Source organism: Lepisosteus oculatus, chromosome 12 (assembly GCF_040954835.1).
Source record: "Lepisosteus oculatus isolate fLepOcu1 chromosome 12, fLepOcu1.hap2, whole genome shotgun sequence".
NCBI classification, from domain to species: domain Eukaryota; kingdom Metazoa; phylum Chordata; class Actinopteri; order Semionotiformes; family Lepisosteidae; genus Lepisosteus; species Lepisosteus oculatus.
In genome coordinates, this window is record NC_090707.1 from 17,378,570 (window position 1) to 17,397,708 (window position 19,139).

The window sequence follows — 19,139 nt, forward strand, 5'->3', positions numbered from 1 at the left end:
AGAAAATCTTTTGCCGTTCCTAAATGACAAGAATGTGAAAGGATACAATCACACATGTATACATACAGGGAATACGGGAACGATTTATAAGAAATTTCAGCTCCTTCAGATAATCCCATTATCTGCAGAGTGAAGTAGCTCTGTTGGGAGTATTATGGAAAAATCGGGTTTGATTTAATGAGGCTGTTCACATGAGTGGAACATCAGCTTAACAAAAAAAAAAAGTCTACCCAGGACGTCCAAGTTACCAAACCGAAAACTGGAAATAGGACCATAAGGACGTGGCTTTTCAAAATCACTTCAGGTAACGAAGAATACATTTAATTCTGTACAATCTATGCACCAAGAACAATGTTTTATGTACCAAGTCTCTTATCTGTCTCTTCTAATGACTTCCCTTAGCGGGTTGTTAGCATTTGACAGCAGGTCTCTGTACTGGGAACTTTTTTTCCAATTCCACATTCAAAGGAGGTCCATCAAGGTACATGATTGGCAATTTTCGTCATAATCTTCACATTATTAGCATCAAAATTGACATGGTGGTAGCAGTGCTGGGTTTGATGTGCCTTCTCCGAAGTTCAGGGAAGTCCCTTTAGCAGTAGTGGTTTGGTGGAGTAAGCTTATTAAGCACCAGTGGCAGCTCTCAGAGGCAAGAAATGGCAAAAGCCATGTTAGCTCAAATTCTCATTATGCTTTGTTAAAAAAAATCATGTTTCTTCGTGTATAGGCTATATATGTGTAATGTACATACATACAATTGGAGCTTGAATTAACCAGTAACGGATGCGTAAATACACATCCTCTGTTGCTCTGTTCCGGCAAGAAGATGATTGATATTAAAAAAAAAAATCTTAATTTCATCACTAAAATAAGAGTGTTTTGCAAAACAAAAGAATAAATACGTCATTTGTATGTGACTGGATTACTTGGATATTTAGTGAAGTCATAAATACTTCCTTAAAGGGACAAATCGAGGCATACTGTGGTTTGGAGAAATTATTGACATGGCGAAAAAAAATGGTCATGAATCCCACAAAATAATGAAACGTAATCAAAGTTTTTGTTCTAGTAGAATGCAACTGTATTTCCTTGTTTCTCATTCTGTATATCGCTTGAGTAGATATCCCTGGGATTGTGCTATAACAAAATACTACCCTTCAGAATATTATTAATTCGTCGAGCTTTATAAATAAACATAGAAAGAAATAGCAACATGACATCTCAGGGATGTTATCGACCCCTCGGAGCCACCAGATAGGTCAGTTATCTGTTTAATGAAGCTTCTTCTCGCTGGTCTGGCGAAGGAACTGCAGTTTTACTCAGTACGGCGGCAGAATAGGGCAGAAACCCACTCTCGGACCTTTGCCCGGCTGCTGTGCAAGTAAAGTCTGCGCTGGCACTTCTTGAGCCCAGGGCGCTCGCTGCCTGGCTACTGTGACAGCTGAGGCAGGAGCACGGGCCGGTGCCCGACGGTGCGCCCGCAGCTGCGGCCGCGGCTGCGGCTGCCGCTGCCGCGGAAGCCGCGGCCGAGCTGTTCAGCCCGGCAGGTGACTGGTAGAGTCCCGGGTGCCTGAAGCTACACAGCAGCTCTGGCCTCGAGTAAGGATGCGACAGCGCGCGGAAGGTGTCAAGAGGACGGATGGAGGTAGCAAAAGGTGACGCTGCAGCACCCGTTGCGGCCGCAGCGGCGGCTGCTGCTGTAACACCCACATGCGGGTAGTAGTGCAGAGGCATGTGGGAATGGAAAGGGTATGGTAGACTTCCGGTGGCAGCCGCGTGCGTCATCATGTAGGTGTAAAAACTCGGGTCCGCTGGATGAGGCCAAGACATGGCCAGCCGCTGTCTCTTATCCTTCATCCGCCTGTTCTGGAACCATACCTGAAGAAGCAGAACGCACCCTTAAAACGACGGAATTTTATTCTCTATAAACACGGTTTTCAATAAGATAAAAAATGGTCTAATAATAACACCTTTACAAATTTACAAATATTTATATTTAAATATATTATGCACCCTATTGATGTCTGTACCTTTGAGTTGATGTAATGTTTTGCTTCGGGTTTGAAATAAAAAAAAATGTCAGAAATGTCTTTCGTGAACCGGTGTATTGTCATTTACCCCTAAGGAAATCAGGCATACATCACTAAGACGCTAGATTACAAATCATAACAAAAACGTAGATTTGTATAGGCCTGTGCGTTTAAAATCGAAGAGAAATGTTGCGCTGTGTAGCAAAAACAATAGCTTAATTCAAATTAATTCTAGGAACGTGTAAACTAATTTGTTTATATTTTAGGAACACAAACTTCCACTCAACAGTTCACAGGTATTTAAAATTATTCCTGAAGAATGTAATATTAATAGATAAAATAAAATAAATTGTATTTTCTCCTTTAAGGTAATATATTACTGAAAACGAGAATTTCATGAATATATTTTATCACACTTTAAATCTGAAGGCGACTAAAACACCGCATAAAATATGGGTATACCAGGTCTCGTTGCTCACAAGTATACGAAGATATACTTTTTCATAACATAGAACTAATATTAAATGCACGCTTACATATTTTTGTAAACTAATCTTTTAACCAAACATTTTAAATGTTAACAGAGAGAGTCACTGCGATACATGCGGCTGCACTTGATAACCTTCCTGATTTTTATTATTAACGTGACTTAATTGTCGCATGGAGATTTATTTAAAACATTATGCACGGTTAAAAAATAAAACGTAGATTGAACCCAAACATGAAAATATTCGTGTTTGTCTTATGACAGGGTGCTGTGCTAATACAATGCACACTGATATGCAAAACCGAGAAATGAATAAAAATGATGTTGTTTAACAAACCTTTATAGTGGTTTCTGGTAGATTTAAAGCTGCTGCCAGTTCACATCTTCGTGGTCTTGAGACATAATTTTCTCTGTAGAACTCTTTTTCCAGTCTGGCTATTTGTTCTCTAGTGAAAGCAGTCCGGTACCTTCTCACCTGATCAGCACTCGAACTTGAGCTGCCTATCGAATTACCGTTTATGTTCAGACTGGATACTGAAGATGTGCTTGTGTTGGATGTTGCTGAGGTGCTGTCTGAAAAAACTAGAAAAGACACGGTGTACGTAAACATTAGAAAACCATGCGTTGTTTTGTGTGAAAATATATTCTCGTGACATTTTAGCTACGGCGAAGTTCTTTCGATTTTACTGTGTGTGTGTGTGACAATATTTCAAAATATTATTCGCATTTGTTTTTTACATTTAAGTTAAGGGCACATGCGACTAAATGCCAGTGGCAATCTACCAATTCGCTTAAAAACTTTTATTCCCTTTTCTGCCGTATATTCCGCAATGTGGACGATTTCCCCTTCCGCTATCGTTTGTACAAAATTTCAAGAAATCACAAAACGAACAAAGAACATCAGCACAAAATGCTGGATGCATCGTTTTCTTATCAGCTACAAAAATCACAATTAGAAACAAGAGCATAAGCAATAAACCGAGCGAGTGCTATGTATAGAATTGCAGTAATTTTGTATATTTCCATGTTACAAAATCACAAATATCACATAACGTGCCTAGGGGAAATATCAAATACCTTTGCTGTTGTTTTCCTTGTGCTGGGTGGCACTGAGACTGTTTGGGGAGCGATGTGCTGAGCATCCCACCTCCACATCACTGTTCATGTCTGCCTCTTGAGCAACTTCTGGGTACAGGGCGATTTTCTTCCTGTTTTCAGATGAAGAGATCTCTGAAGAGGAGGTATTGTCGTTATTCGGATGATGTGGATTGAATAGGCTCTCTATTTCGAACTTGCCTTTAGCGGGGATATCCCCTAGATTGCCATGCAGAGATGCGGAAGTTAGTCTGGGGCTGAGACGACCACTGTGCTGTGAATTTTCAAGGGCCTCCAACACTGCATTTCCAGCTGAGTCTGACAAATTCGAAAGCCTTTTAGCAGCAGCGGGGCTGTGCAACCCCCTTTCCATCAGAATCATCTCCTTTCTTATTCTTTCCATCATCAGCTTTATAGAAAAAGCCAAAGTTGCCGGGTTGGTCCTCTGCTAATGATGAGTTGCGGTAGGGGCTAATTCACATTCAGCCCTGCAAGTGTCTCTAAATAATATTGTACCTTTTTGAGCAAGGCGCAAAATTGTGGGATGCCAAAGCCAGAGAATGACTGGTCAAAATGACCTGAGCATCTTTTCTAGTTCGAAATGTCATTCATCAAAAAGTAGTGCTCGTCATTAAGGTTCGAATGACGCCGCTCGAAAAAATCATTTATTGTAACAGGTTTATAAGCAAATAAATACAAGTGGCTGTCAGTGGATGATGAAGGCGGCCTGTGGTCAGACGAATACATCCAGGTAGAGAGATAGAGAAGAAGTGAGCAGTCGTGCTGCTTGTCCCGCGCTTGATCAGAGTCTGCTTAGACTGCTCCTGGGTTTGGCCTCTGGGGTGAAATTGACAGTCTGATTAATAAAATGAGCACTGCAAGATTTCCCTCTTCATTTAGGAATATCATTACGCTGTGATTTTCTATTGTTCCTCTCTTCTGTTCTTTCTGCTTTTGCTACACTGTCGAGGACTGCACGGCGAGATGGCAAAATTACGAAATCTTAAAGTTTCGTTTATTTAGTTCCATCATCTCTCAATCCTTGGTGATGAAATATACAGTTATTCTTAAATACGCATATGTACACATTAGAGATTTTAAAGCACAGGATAAAACGTCAAAAGGACGTTTATATTTAGTACATAGTATTCTTTATTTTATTTCCTATTTTACATTTTTCGGGCTGACGTTCACAAAACATTACACTATTTTCTATTCATTATAATAGTTAATTATTTAGTAGGATGCAAAGAAATTCACAATTATTACAACTTACAATTTCAGTTTGCATATGGATGTATTCTTTTGTGAAGAACGTTTTACAGGTATTAAGTTTACTAACAGAATGCTTTATTTTTTGGAGTAGTCTACACATCATTACAGAATAGTCGCAGTGTTTTCAAAGTGAGAATTCGGCAATTTTGAGGGAACACTTTTAAAAATGCGAGCTTTATTTTGGAAATCAAACTTGGATTAATTTATCGCTACAGCGCTGAAATGAATCCACTAGACGACAGTAAAGGATTTTTAGGTGACCCTCGTTTGATAAACACAACCTTTCTTATTGTTAATTGTTCAAGAACTGATGACGCAGATGACAACGATAATAATGAAGATTGAACTTTAGTTCGAATTTTCGGTGTGCATTCTGTACCCATTTTTAAACATTGAATGGCAAATTAAACAAATCACATAGAAAAATTAAAGCTAAATTTCTGTTGACATTTGAAATTTAGGAGTCATAAACGTTTAGTATGATTTAGTATCGGAAGATATCATCTGAATGCCGCTGGCGCATTACTTGAAATATTTAAATATAACTAGACAGGTTTTGAACGTTGCTCTGTTAAGATATATGATTATTTTAAAGTTAATCTATTTGCACAATAAAATGAGCCCCCTTCATTTTCTATCTACATGCTTCCTGCTCCAGTTTAGATATCTCCTTTTTCATTTTTTTTAATCATCGCGGTCCATTTCAAGTTGTGTAATGTCTCCTCTCAATGTTAACCTTTCGAATTTTTAGTTTTTGCTACAATTTCGGATGTAGGCAACGAAGACGCGAAGTATAATAAATAAGGCGAACAATCAACGAGTGTCTGTTTCCCCAGTAAGCAGGCAGTGTGTGAGCATGGTTTGTGTTCGGGAGGTTTTGATGCAGAGAACGTGTGTGTGCGGGCTTCAAGAGAAAGCGGCTGGAGACGAGCGAACAGGTAAAGAAAACTGTTCTTCGGCGTCCTTTGGCGCCCCCAACAGTTTTTTTTTTCTGTTAAGGGTGCGAATTGAGAGGTGTGTTATTGAGAGGTGGTCAAAATAGGGCCATTGTTGATTATTTCGTTTTTACAATAAAATTAAGAGTGACAAACATGGACATACTTAATGGAATTTATAAAACAGTGTACTAACTTCTTATAGAATTCACATAATTCTTGTTTTAGTTGGAGGTTTTTTTTTTCCCCCACAACACATTTTTATGAGAAATGGCTTTCTAGGCCTATGTTACATCGCTTTATAGTGTAATATAGAGTCAGAAATCCTAAATTAAATGTTTTAATCAAATCTGTAATACGCAAGTTGTATTAAATGGCGTTTTGGAAACTAAACAAAAACGTGGACATAATTCGTAATTATATATCATACATATAACTTTAATAACAAGGACATATTGCTCAAGTCTAATCACAAAAACTGATACTGTAAAGCAGTATGGATGTCATTCAGGACATATCAAGCAGTGGTTGTAACACTGTTAGCAGGAATAATACTACCACAGTATGAGGCACTGTGGGTGCTAATTAATGGCGGAACATATCCTAAACTATAGGCTAGATTACAGCGCGGCATTTTATATTATAAATATATATTCATCCATTATTTAACACACATTTTAGATTTTTTGCCATTGTTGCCCACGATTTTCGTCGGCCTACAGGACCAGACAGAAAGTAAAGGCACGACACAGTATCAACCTTTTGTCATTACTTCGTAACCAAAGCAGTCGCTAATGTCGCTCTGTCCTTGACTTTAGTAGAATAAGTATAATTTGCTGTCTCTCTAACTAAGTTTTATTGCCCAGTGTAGTGAGTTAAAAGCCATAAAAGCCCCACATTGGCTTGAAGCAAACGACAGAACGGGTTATAGATCACAATGATCGTCTGGTTTGGTTTCCTACACTTTAAATTTAGAAGTCATTCGAGCCCACAGGTGCTGCGTGTCGGAGCCTGCTTGCAAATTTAACATATTTTCGTCTTGTGTATTCAGCATGTTTTTGGATCCAGTTTCTCCACAGTGTAAACTCACAGAGCCATCTAGTGATTGCGGTGTAATATTGCAAGATGACATCTGGTGTAATGGAATGAGATTTTCTGACAACACTGGAGTTCCTTTGTCGTCACCATTTCACTTCTGAAGACCTCAACAGACTTTTAAGGATGATATTTTGCGGTGTGGAAGTAAACAAAGGGATGTTACTGGATTTCTGTACGAGTGTCTTCGATACATTTCCAATCCTATCCAGACAGCTGAAAATCGTAAATCTTCATTCTCTACATACAGTCCAACCAACTATAATCTTGCCAAGAACCCCGAATGTTCTCCTCTCGATCACAACTGGCCCGCTAATGTATATCACCTGCATTTTTAAACCGATTCTCCTACCCACAGGAGGTTGCTCTAACCTAGTTACACTACGGGACTTCACAGTATCATAGAGTACCCATTGAACCACATACTGTACCACAGGAATATATAGTGTCACAGGCCGTTAGATTTGAAATCCTTTTTGTTAACGTGATATTGTACGTGAAATTAAATATACTTGAAACATATTATCAATATCTTTCAAATATAAAACTTTTAATGTATTGTTTAAATCCCTTGTATTCTTAAAGATGAGGAAAAATGGCATTTAACTTTCCCCGCTATGAGAATGATATTCCAGCGGTAAGTAACCTCCATCAGTTTTAAGCCTCAGGCAACATGTATACATTGTGTGGATATCTCATTTTAAAAGCCAGTTTGCAATGACGGTTGATTGTTTTCCTTGCAGCATTAGATTTCGTCTCACATGTTTCTCGGTGCACACCTGCAAGGCAGGGAAAGAGATGAATCCCCTACAGCAAACATCTGACCGCTGAGCTTTGAGAAGGCATCCGAGAAGAATAGTTTTCTCCCTCCCGAAATTCGATTGAACTTTTCGCTAAAGCTTAAAGTTACCGAAAGGCAGGTGAGGCCCGCTGCTGTGATTCCAACAATAAAAAGATCTCATCAGGTCCTTGCGGAAAAAATAAATAAAGGTCAAAATTTGACACTTCTTTTTCTTTTTTTTCCTTTTAGGTTTAAATATGGTTTCAGAATCAGAAACAGAAAAGGCTTCACATCTGAGCTAACTTTGTATGCAGGCCTATGGCTCACTTTCTAAATACTAATTCCTTTGATTGGTTGGGTTTGCATGTGTCTGTCATCATAACCTTACTTAAAAGTAATTCGTTAATTGCTAACTATTTTTTTTTCCATTATGGGTTGTCTTTGTTACCTTAAAGAGAAAACGCAGCAGAAAATAGCCTATACCCATCAGGCCCTATCTTGGCATGACGGTAGTTAGAAGTCTACATATGTTGCAAGTTTGTATTTTTAAGTTCATTGTCAGAAGTTGATTCCTAATGGAGTGAGTGCTTCAGCTGATTTTGTTGCATTTGAGATATCACTAGTTGTAGCCGCCATTTTTTGTTACGTCTTATTATTTTTCCATTAAAAATTAAGGTGTGCAATCTTTTTTTTACTTTTCAAAGCACCACACGAAAGACACGTTTGCTATAGTATGGGCTTCTGAAATATTTTTGATGTCATCTAAGAAGGATCACCTGAAACACCCGAGGTACCACGATCTCTTCATTTCGCTATCAATGTAATATAATGTAAGTTATATGTCTATATTCCAAAATGTAGTTCGCTTGCATACCCTCGTAAACATTTCACATCTGAAACTTTATTTCGTTATGAAAAGACCTTACACGTGAATTTCGATCTACACGTTTTTTCTGGTTTTATCATGGATCTGCGGACTTTACGCACGTCTGTACAAACTGCTGTTCTTTTTTCATTATTAAAACTCCATATATAAATACAAATACTTAGTTCTATTAATATTCTCAAATTCTGAGTGAGTTCAGATCACCATTTTAGATAATAAGTCTACATTGAGAAGGATTGTTTTATAAATTATATCTAATAAATCTTTAGTCTGCGTTCTGGCAGTTCATCGATGATTAATTCCGACTCAAATAAAGTTGAAAGCACTATATAATATATTGAAAGATTGGCTTTAATTCATAAGTCTGGCAAGGAACTTTTAGTCGAAGAATGATCTATTGTTACCTAAGCTATACGCAATCTATTTAAAAATTGAATTCCATAATTAAACGTATTAGGTCAGAGACGCATGTGTCCATGGTTAAAACATAATTTATTCCGAATTACAGAGTGTTTGTTCTTATTGTGTGAAAAATACTGGATGATATATGTAGAACAATTATTTTAAAGTTTATTTTGTATTGTGCTGTGGTTTCTTTATGTAGAAATGTTCATGTAAAAAACATTATCAAACTTACAATGCTTTGTAATAAGAATGGCTTACTGGTGAACTATGGTATATGAGTTCGATATATGATTAGATAGATTTAAAAAGAATATTGAGAAATTTTGTCAGCATCCCCTTAACCACCCCAAGGGTATAAGTGAGGAATTGAAAAAAAGGCAATTATAAGTTTCAATATCGTTTACTTATATAACAATGAGGGTTCGATATTTTTGTAAACCAAACCAAACCAAAATATATTTGACCTAAGGCCCAATGTTATATTTGTTAGTGTTATTTGGCACACAGTGTGATTTCTTAAGTAGTATCTATAAAGATATTTTTCTTGACAGCTCTTCGAAGAAATGCAGACAATTCAGACTGTTTTGTACACTTAATAAATTCAGTTGTAATCACAGATATTGCAATAATCTGTTAAATGGTTCTATACATCCTGTTTCACCAAATATGTTTAAATCGAAAGTGTTCCGCACTTTAGTCAAATTGACTAAACTGTTTTAAATTATGTATGAAATCGGTTAGATTTGTTTGATCTTTATATAGTGTTTATATAGTGTTGGTTTAAAATACATTTTATTCTGAGAGGTACAAGAGGAACTGTTCACTGTACTTTCAAATATTAGTTGTATTCGTCTGTAAACTATGCTACATTTGCATTTTAGTTACGTCTTTTAAGAACATGTCCATATTGAAATCTTTAGGATCTATGCGCAGCTTGCCAAGGTGTTAAAAAACAAAAATTTGGAACTTGAACATATACTGTAGGTTCAGATAAGACGCACAAGGTATAATTCAGTATACCTTGATAAAATGAACAAAACATAAATTAATCTATCTTTTTAAACAATTGTAAATGAGTCATCTGCTCTTGTTCCATTTTCAGCTATTGGAAACTTCGTTTCAAGCAGAATATAAAAAGACAAACGTTTTTAAAAATGAACCGCATTTTCTCTCCTGTACGATTAGTCGACTCTCCGTCTGCGATTAATAAAGCTTGTAGTTCAGTTCAGTGCTATAAATTAAAATTTCTTTCCAATGAACATTTCTAAGGCCATATTCAGTTTATTGTAACTCTAGTTCTAATGTTCATGCTATTTGCATATCACGTGAAAGCGTCCGTCCAACCACAAACTCCATGTTCCCAGTACTGTAATTAGTTAGAAAAAAATACATATATATAAGGATAATTTGTCTTCATCAGTGACTGGGTTTTATGTTCCTTATTGCTCTGAGGTAACTTTAACACTACAGGAATGCCATGTCGTTTTCTGGAGTGATGTGAGGGGTTTTCAAAGGGGTTTTCGTCAGAAAATCACAGAAAATGGAGGGATTGGGAGGGGATATCCCTTCATCACAGCGCAGGACTTTCTTTTCTACTGCTTTTGAGGCTCATTCAAGCCGAGCTGCACCAGGCTCGTCGGTTTATTCATTTGGCGATAGATCAGACTCGCTCGGCCCAGATTCAATAAAACCCTATACGCCTCTTCAAAGTTCCGCAGCGTCCGCAAATACGTCTATCGGTTACAGCTGTCATTTTGGGAACAGTTATTATGGTTGCAAACTCCCACACAGTGCCGGATTTCAACGGAGCGTGATGAAACACAATGCACACGAGTCTGTTGGTGGACATTCCGAGGACATGTATATGGATATTTCAGGTTTTACCGGCAATAATATGCACTGCAGCGAATTTCCCGGGAGAGCAAAGGAATTTACCGTCTACCAAGGATATACAGGTTCCTACGCACGGTTCCCTGGCTATATCGATGTACCTGTAGCACCAAGAACTGGTGTTGGAGATTCAAGGCATGAGACTGTTTTACCGATTGAGGGTTATCAACCATGGACCTTGTCAAAGAGCTGGAACAGCCAACTTTATTGTGCCAAAGAACAAATGCCCAACTCGCATATCTGGAAGTCGTCACTCACAGGTAGGCTGTAATTTCCTTGTGCATTTTGACCATGAAATAGAATAGATTCCATGTGTCTTATAAAGAGAAACTACAGCGACAGAACTGTAAAAGACTGGTGTAAGACGACTTAAAACTACCCAAGTGTCTTAATTATACCGACAAATACTCAACTTTGACATTTCTAAAGTAACTTACAAGATTTTGGCATAATGATTATGTTTGGGGAAATGAAAAATAAAGAAAATAAGGAATAAATCAGCACCGCGATTATCACCAGGAATAGACAGTTAGAAAATGGATGTGTGGAATAAATACGTTTGTACCAATATAGGTGAACAAGGAAATGCATGTAATTTTTTTAGCATATACACAATATAATAATAATAAACCTGGTGGAAATCTTACCGTGTAATAATACCGTGTTACTTATATTGTCCGGGCAATAGACTAATATACATTATGTATGGGTGACTGGAATAAACGTTCTGCGTTCAGTAGCAAGAACCTATAAAAGATTGAAAAAGCGTATTTTAAGGACACGATAAAACTTGTTTTGAGAAAAAAAAATCATGCCGTTTGAATAATGAGACTTTTCTTAAAGTCTCATCTGATTTTGAAGGTGCGATGAGCTTTAAAAGTAAAATAAAACGGGCTTGCGGACAGACTCAATACAACTTTATCCGAATGACAGAATAGGAAATAATTACTTTTAAAAAATAACAGCAAGTCAGCCAAGTCCATCCTTGCGGTGATGTCCCTAGGCGCTCCGTAGGCCGAATACTGACTGATCCCCCATTGTCGTTTAAGTGTCGGATCTGCAAACTTCTTTTAGTAAATACGTTAAATAACATTAACTAATGTCATAACACAGAGCATATATTTACGTGAGAAACCAGATTCAGTTGATGATACTTTAAAAAACAGCACGCTCACCGATTTTTTTTAAAAAAGTTTTAGGCCCTGAAAAGTTGCAAGAGTGTATTTAAAATCTTGAGGTGACGCTGGAGAATATTAAAAAATTAAGATATTGCAATAATATTGTCTTTTTTTCTCTCATTCTGGGGCTACGACGCAAAACAAACGGCTTTCCATTTTCGTCTTGAAGGAGACGTGGTGCTAAATCAAGCAGATGTCAGCGCGTACCGGCGTGGGAGGAAGAAAAGAGTGCCCTACACAAAAGGCCAGCTCAAGGAGCTTGAACGAGAGTACACCCTCAGTAAATTTATTACCAAAGATAAAAGACGGCGAATCGCTGCGTCAACCAACCTGTCTGAAAGACAAGTCACAATTTGGTTTCAGAATCGCAGGGTTAAAGACAAGAAAATATTATCAAAACTCAAAGACTTTGAAAAGTATTCGTAAATCTCTTCGACTTATACACGACAAAGCTTTTAACTCTTTCTCTTATTTATTCAGTCAGCTTTAAAGTCAAGCGCTCTATTATGCGGAAAACGGTATTTGTCTACCATTATGAGCCATTATTCTTTGTTGTACATGTGTGTGTGTATATATATGTTTATGTACTGTACAAAGGTTTTATACATGTATGCGTTGCTCCATGTCTGTTTTTGTGTCGATTTGTGACATTAAATCTATAGTGTGTAACAAGTATATGTGTACTGTAAAAATACATAACACCGTCTGTGACTATATATCTGCACACACACTTGTTTTGTGTTTGTTTGTAACATTAATAAATGTCTTACAAGAACTTTATTTGGTTTGTGGTTAATAGGATTTCCATATTGAATAGCAGTTGTTTTAGTTTAGGTTAATCCGAATATATAGTAATACTATGAGGTTATTACTTTTTCCGTCTTTAAGGGATATATTTTAGGTTGGTCCTTTTAACCCCATGTTTTTTTTCCTAAAAAGTGAATTGGGAATAAAATCGGGTATGCCATTTTTCCATCTCGAATTGATCAGTAGTAAAATATTATATTTAATGTATTCCTGTGCTTTATCTGTAAAACAGAAACATTAATACTAATACTTAAATACAGACGCTAACGAAGAGAAACAATTAGCGTCTTTTTAATAATCACAATGAGGTTTCAAATTATTCAAAATCCTGTTTTCTTTGAAAATAAAAAAAAATATTCTAACATCCCTTCTTCAGTCTTTACGGTATTCTAATTACTTATATTTACGCTATGACTAATGGCCTGCATTTCAGTTTGATCAATATTTTGTAATCTAATGTTGGTATAAATACAAATACATATGTAGCATACATTTATATATGTAGTTCAGGTGGGTACTGTAGCTGCATCAGAATACGTAGGCTGCAAAGGAACAAGTAATAGGTTTATTCCATGCTGAAAAGAGAAGAAAGAAAACAACGTTTCGTCCGTGGAGCGTTCTTCAGGCGTCAATATGTGTATATATAGCTGCTTACTAGTAAATGGGTTTTCATAGATTAGTTAATTTCGTAAAAACAATTAATTTATTAAATTTTACTAATCTAATATTTATTTTAGATATTAATTTCTGCCAACAATTAAAATTGCGAATAATATCTCAACTACAACTTCGGAACTTGAAGTGGAAAACTGTAAGATCCAGTCCAGTGATTTTCAAAAAGTTCTCCCTGCTAATGTGGATGTGTGTTTTAATTTAAATGTTAGATCGGCTGCTAAAATGTCCCTTTTCGAGGCTTTAATTTCAAACTTTTACATTATTTATTCAATAAAACTATGTTCCTTAACCTTCCTTTTGCGTTCTTTTACAATTACACGCTCCTGGGATTAACTGTAAAAGTTGCAGGAACATGAAAACGACGAAGAGTTATCCAAAATAAAAGTTATTTAAATAGTGGTTGTATTGAAAATATAATTTACATACCTTTGTAGCTATTCCAAACGAAATAATTTTATGCCGATTTCAGCTTCCTCTAAAGTTTATTTGAACTGAATTTAATCATGAAGATGGATAAATGTCCTATTCATTCACTTCTGAGGTTAACAATGTCCTGAAAATAATATCCTTGTAAGTCTTATACTGATACAATAATTACGCACAGAATTGCTGTATCTTACACATTTACGAGTTGTTTTTAATTAACTACTTTTTTTCAAATCATTTGCCTCTTTTAAAAACATATTCTTTAAATTTTTAAATGTGAGAATGCTGAAATGGTGTCTCTAAAGTAGTAGATTGTTCCGCCTCCTGGTATCCTCTTACTTTACCATTGACCTTGACATACATTTATAGTGTTTGACCTTGACTTTATTCCTATTCATGAATAACGAGCAGTCTACAATTCATGAGGCTATTTCGCCATCTACTGGTTCGGATGTGTCAAAGCTAAGAAATGGCTGTGGAGTGGTAATGTGGATGCAAAGAAACCGGTTCGGCATTATTAAGAAAAAGAACATCTACACATATTGATATTTAAACCACTAAATTATCTGAAGCATATTTTGGTTTGTTTTTTTATATAATAAAAATAAATAAACACAAGATCAGTCGCTCTCTTTTATTTATTTTACGCACTGAAATGTCTTTATTTTTCAATATTAACATTGCCAATGTCTCCTTTGTTAAATATGTGAAAATATATATTTTTTTATACTTAACATTCTTCAAATTCGTTGTTTATTTTTCTTTACGGTTACATTCTCTTTGATTATTTTTTCCCGTTAAAACACATTTATTTTCCAGTTAAAAACAATAAAATAGTTCAATACGAAATAAAGCAAGCTGATTTTTACTGAAAAACAAATAAAAGTACGTGTCGCTGAGAACTAATCTCAGTGCCCCCTTAACTCTCATATTTGTTACACATTTATTTCACTTGTTGAATAAGCAAGTATTTTATTTTTTCAACAAACAACATACAAAAATCAGAAGTCATAATTACAGAATTATAATTAATAATTATAAGTTCTATAATTAAGAAGGAGCTGATCAAACAACGAATGACAATTGACATTTAAAGGGAAACAGTACGTCGGTGTAAAATAGTTGAAAAAAGTCGAGAAAGTGAGATCTGTGATATTGAACTACTAATTAAACTTAAAATTAACTTTATTAATGAAAAAATGAAACAATTAGAGTAAAACGATACACGTGTTTGTTTGTTTTTCTTCTGGTCTGTAGAGTTCACATGGAGTCTCAAAATTATTCCAGATTTTACAAGACTCGTGAAAACAATTTAGGCCTGACTGTCGCCTTTCTTTCCGGGGATGAGCTGATGACATATTGTCTCTTCTTGGAAAAGATTTTACCCTCTTTTCTTCATTTGTAAGTTAAAATTTATGTGAAGGATAAAATCACTCACAGAGGAAGTATAATTATGAGGTTATAAATAAATTCTCTTCTGATCCATTATTTTCGCGAGGAGAACATACTGAATTTTTCGTTCGGATCATAGTTCAACAACTCAATGTAGCCTAAAATCCACCAGCCAGCTATAAACATTAATCTTTAGTCGTAAATTCGAATCCAATTGAATTTCGAAGTCTTGTAAGAAGGGTTTGTAAAGATGGATATTTCGTAGCTAATACTGGGGATGGGTTAAATAAAACCGTGTTTCTCATTATTATTAGCAATATAGATTTTTTTTTCTCCAGAACAGTTGCTCCAGAAAACTGTTGAACCAAACCCAGTCAGTTTAACTTGGAGTGTAACAGCTGCAGTTTTTATTTTCTGGTGCTGTATTTGTTGAGTGGAATTTGTCATTGGCAGTTGTTCATTTTTGTTAAAATGCAAGCTGAATAAGATGGGTTGGGAAGCACATTTTCTTAGTAATTACAAGAAACAGCTTTGACACGACGACGATAGGCTGAGGATCATGTTTGCTTAACAAATAATAAACTACTTTAAAACGTATAAGAATGCACATTTCCTTTAAAAATATTAAAAACCCCGTAATAAGAATAATATTGATTATTTTGCTGTCGTTTTGTCAGTTTATAGTTAATGCATTTTAACCCATATAAATTCACCCTAAATATTGGTTAGATATCAGTAGGTTAATATATTACGTATGCGAGCAAGCAGTGGTTAAGTCCAGACTGAAAGCTACAAAGAAAACACATCAGGTGTGCGATACATTTCTTATAATAACTTAAAATCGGGTTAGCATTTGGAAAAGATTTTGTAAGAAAAAAATACTTGAAGGCTTTTTGAACCTAAAAAATAAACCATTTGGATCAATTGTTGCGGAAGAGGAAAAACGCAAACATTATGTACGAAGTTAAATTTGGTAAATTAAAAGTTAAATAGCTTAGCAAGGAATTGTACTTTGACTTTAGAGTGACTGATAGAAAACTAGTGCATGCTTGCTTTTGGAGCTTGTCCTACCCCAATGCATTTTGAGACATTTTCTTCGGTAAAAAGTACTAAAAAATGAACCGTATTCTCCAATCCTTAGAGGCCTCAGAACAATTTAAGTGGCATGTTTTGCAGCAATTAGAGTAAACAATGCCGTGAGCTTTTAATAATCACTTTCATTTTTATAAAAGTATATTTTTTATCGTTGTTTTATTTGTTTGTTGAACAAAAGTGAAAGAGATGATATCGGATGAGTTTCTTTACACCACAGACAACAGTAAAGCCACGAGCATGAAGCTGGAAGAGGGGGTTAAGGCGGAGCTGAAAAGCAACGTTTGCAGAGCACGTGACGCACGTTTAGCAAATCATCAATTACCTTCTTTAATTCTTGAGGAGCAGCTAAAAAGGGCCATGAGAAGGCTTTGTGCAGCTCCTCGGAAATGTGTGAGCGCAATCTTCTCAATTCTGGCTATGTTGGGTCTCTGTTGAATTTCCCCTCTCCGGACTCCTTTTATTTCCCAAGTTTGCGGGGGAATGGAGCGCAGCTTGCTGGTCTTCCCCCGATATCCTACACCCGGAGAGAGGTGTGCTCGCTCCCGTGGACTTCCCCAAGTTCGTGCGCATCTCCGCCACAGAGCCGCGCCTACAGCGGCTATTGTCAGTCCTTTCTGACCAATTCATTACCTCTAAGTACCAATCCTAACCACCACAACAAGGGACCACTGGAAGAATCGAGTAAATACTACTTCCAGGATGCAGACCTCAAAGCAGAGGAGCGATGTAGACAAGCGCCATCTTTTGCCGGTGAACAAGGAGTTATCAGCTCTTCCATCTCCACTAAATCCGAATTTTCTAACTTGGATAGACAAATGCAGAGATCAGCAGTCCATGCTGACCTGAGCATCAGTGGCCAACCAATTACAGATGGCATCAAGCCGGCTTTCAACTTAGATATGACAATGCAGTCATCTTCAGGTCATTCATGTGCAAGAGCAACCGTTGCCGATGGTACGAACTTCTTCATCAACATTTTCTAAACTTGATGTCAACCTTAAAGAACACACAGCTCCTTTTGTGTGGGTATGTTTGTGTATGTAGGATGAAACTGTTTGAAATACAGTAAGACGACTGCTTACGAAGGCTGTTTGTACATTTGACTGTATCTGAATATGCAAGTGGAGCTGAATTGAATATCTTTGTGGCATTTTCCTGCAACTATATAGACACGTGGAGTGAAAGAGTGAGAAGCAGAACGCAATTATTGACCTATTTTCACGAAATTGTTTTCATGTTTACAGGTCCGCCTTGGTGTCCTTCGCAAATGAGGACGAGAAAGAAACGGAAACCTTATACAAAACAACAGATTGCTGAACTTGAGAGTGAATTCCTGCTGAACGAATTTATCAATAGGCAGAAAAGGAAGGAGCTTTCGGACAGGCTGAATTTAAGCGATCAACAAGTCAAAATCTGGTTTCAGAATCGGAGGATGAAAAAGAAAAGACTTGTCACGCGAGAGCATGCACTCTCGATATACTAAATCATAAATGACCACACTGCAAGAGACTCATTTCCAGTACAGGAAATATTTTCGAGAGCCAGATGTATGTACCACAGACAAATATATTTGGTAAAATATTTTGTCTGAAACTCTTCATAACGTGTAAAAATACTAGAATCATAAAAGTAACAATTAATCAGAAGAGTTTTACACCTCACAGGTGCTGCTGTATCTTAAAAGCTGGGAAATGGGTACCTGTCATTTAATTATAATTGTGCCATTCTGTTGTTTTTTTTATTATTCTGATGTAGGAATGAAGTAGGAATCTATGTTTATATTATGCGAATTTAAGTTAAAAAATATTTTTAGTCAGGCATGCAATCTGTATTTAACTATATAACACATTTTTTACACTTTCTTTTACTTTGCAAAACTGTTTGCAAAATATTACGAAATATTTAATTGTAATTTAAACTGAATGTGCTGATTGCACGTCTGTTACCTGTATCTACATTTGCAAGCTATCGTTATATTCGCTGTCTTTGTATTTTAAACACTTTTTTTTGGAAAAAATAAAGACAATAAGAAGTATGAGAGAAACGCAGACCAAGAAACTCTTTAAAATTCATTACTTCTAATCATGTTTATTATTTTGAAAAGTACATGACATATATGTTTGAATGTTTTATAGTAAGCTTTTGTCTGTCAGTAATTCCTATTTTACCATTATTTGATCCACCTCAGATTAAAAGGAAAACGTCTGACCATCAATTTATTTAGTATTATGGAAATTGAAGGGTCTCTTGTCTAAATGATGTGTTAAACTAAACAATTATGATTCTGGTATGAAGATAATTTGTTTAATGCAATATGTTTTTAGGTTCATGGATGGCGTCAATGTCAGGTGCATAAATCGTTAAGACATTGGAAATGAAATTAATTTTCCGCCATCTCCAAATATCCCGTGCTTAGTGCAATATGTACAATTAATTTCCGGTCAGTGCCGGTTAGTGGTTTTCCAGTGTGTTTATTTTGACTAAAATGAGATTCTTTTTCTAAGGCCAGTTTCATTTTAGAGATCTCATGTTTAAAATAAATCTCTTTTAATCGATACAGGTTCACGTACGTGTGCGTGGTGTCATCTATCACTGTGTTCGCGTTACGTTCGAGGTTTTGATTCATGTATCATTTTTCTTTAATCTTAATATTCGTCTTAAAATATTTTTTATGGCTGTTATAGAAA

General features: G+C 36.1%; 3 protein-coding genes across 3 annotated transcripts in view; 2 read left to right on the plus strand and 1 right to left on the minus strand.

The window, feature by feature from the left end:
* Positions 1-4,454, minus strand: part of evx2 (even-skipped homeobox 2) — a 4,731-nt gene extending 277 nt beyond the window's left edge. Inside the window, exons 1-3 of the mRNA XM_006636497.3 lie at positions 3,595-4,454; positions 2,855-3,099; positions 1-1,878 (exon numbers count right to left, since the gene is read on the minus strand). The exon at positions 1-1,878 is cut by the window's left edge and continues 277 nt beyond it. Coding sequence (XP_006636560.1) covers positions 1,264-1,878; positions 2,855-3,099; positions 3,595-4,018 — 1,284 coding nt within the window. The 5' untranslated portion in view covers positions 4,019-4,454 and the 3' untranslated portion in view covers positions 1-1,263. The remainder of the gene's footprint in view (positions 1,879-2,854; positions 3,100-3,594) is intronic.
* A 5,947-nt stretch (positions 4,455-10,401) lies between these two features.
* hoxd13a (homeobox D13a) lies at positions 10,402-12,815 on the plus strand. The gene is made up of 2 exons (XM_006636496.3): positions 10,402-11,139; positions 12,227-12,815. The coding sequence occupies exons 1-2, from the start codon at positions 10,530-10,532 to the stop codon at positions 12,481-12,483; spliced, it is 867 nt and encodes a 288-aa protein (XP_006636559.1). The 5' UTR covers positions 10,402-10,529; the 3' UTR covers positions 12,484-12,815.
* A 4,014-nt stretch (positions 12,816-16,829) lies between these two features.
* Positions 16,830-18,504, plus strand: hoxd12a (homeobox D12a). Its single transcript, XM_006636495.3, has 2 exons — positions 16,830-17,406; positions 17,697-18,504. The coding sequence occupies exons 1-2, from the start codon at positions 16,839-16,841 to the stop codon at positions 17,933-17,935; spliced, it is 807 nt and encodes a 268-aa protein (XP_006636558.2). The 5' UTR covers positions 16,830-16,838; the 3' UTR covers positions 17,936-18,504.
* Positions 18,505-19,139: the final 635 nt, after the last annotated feature.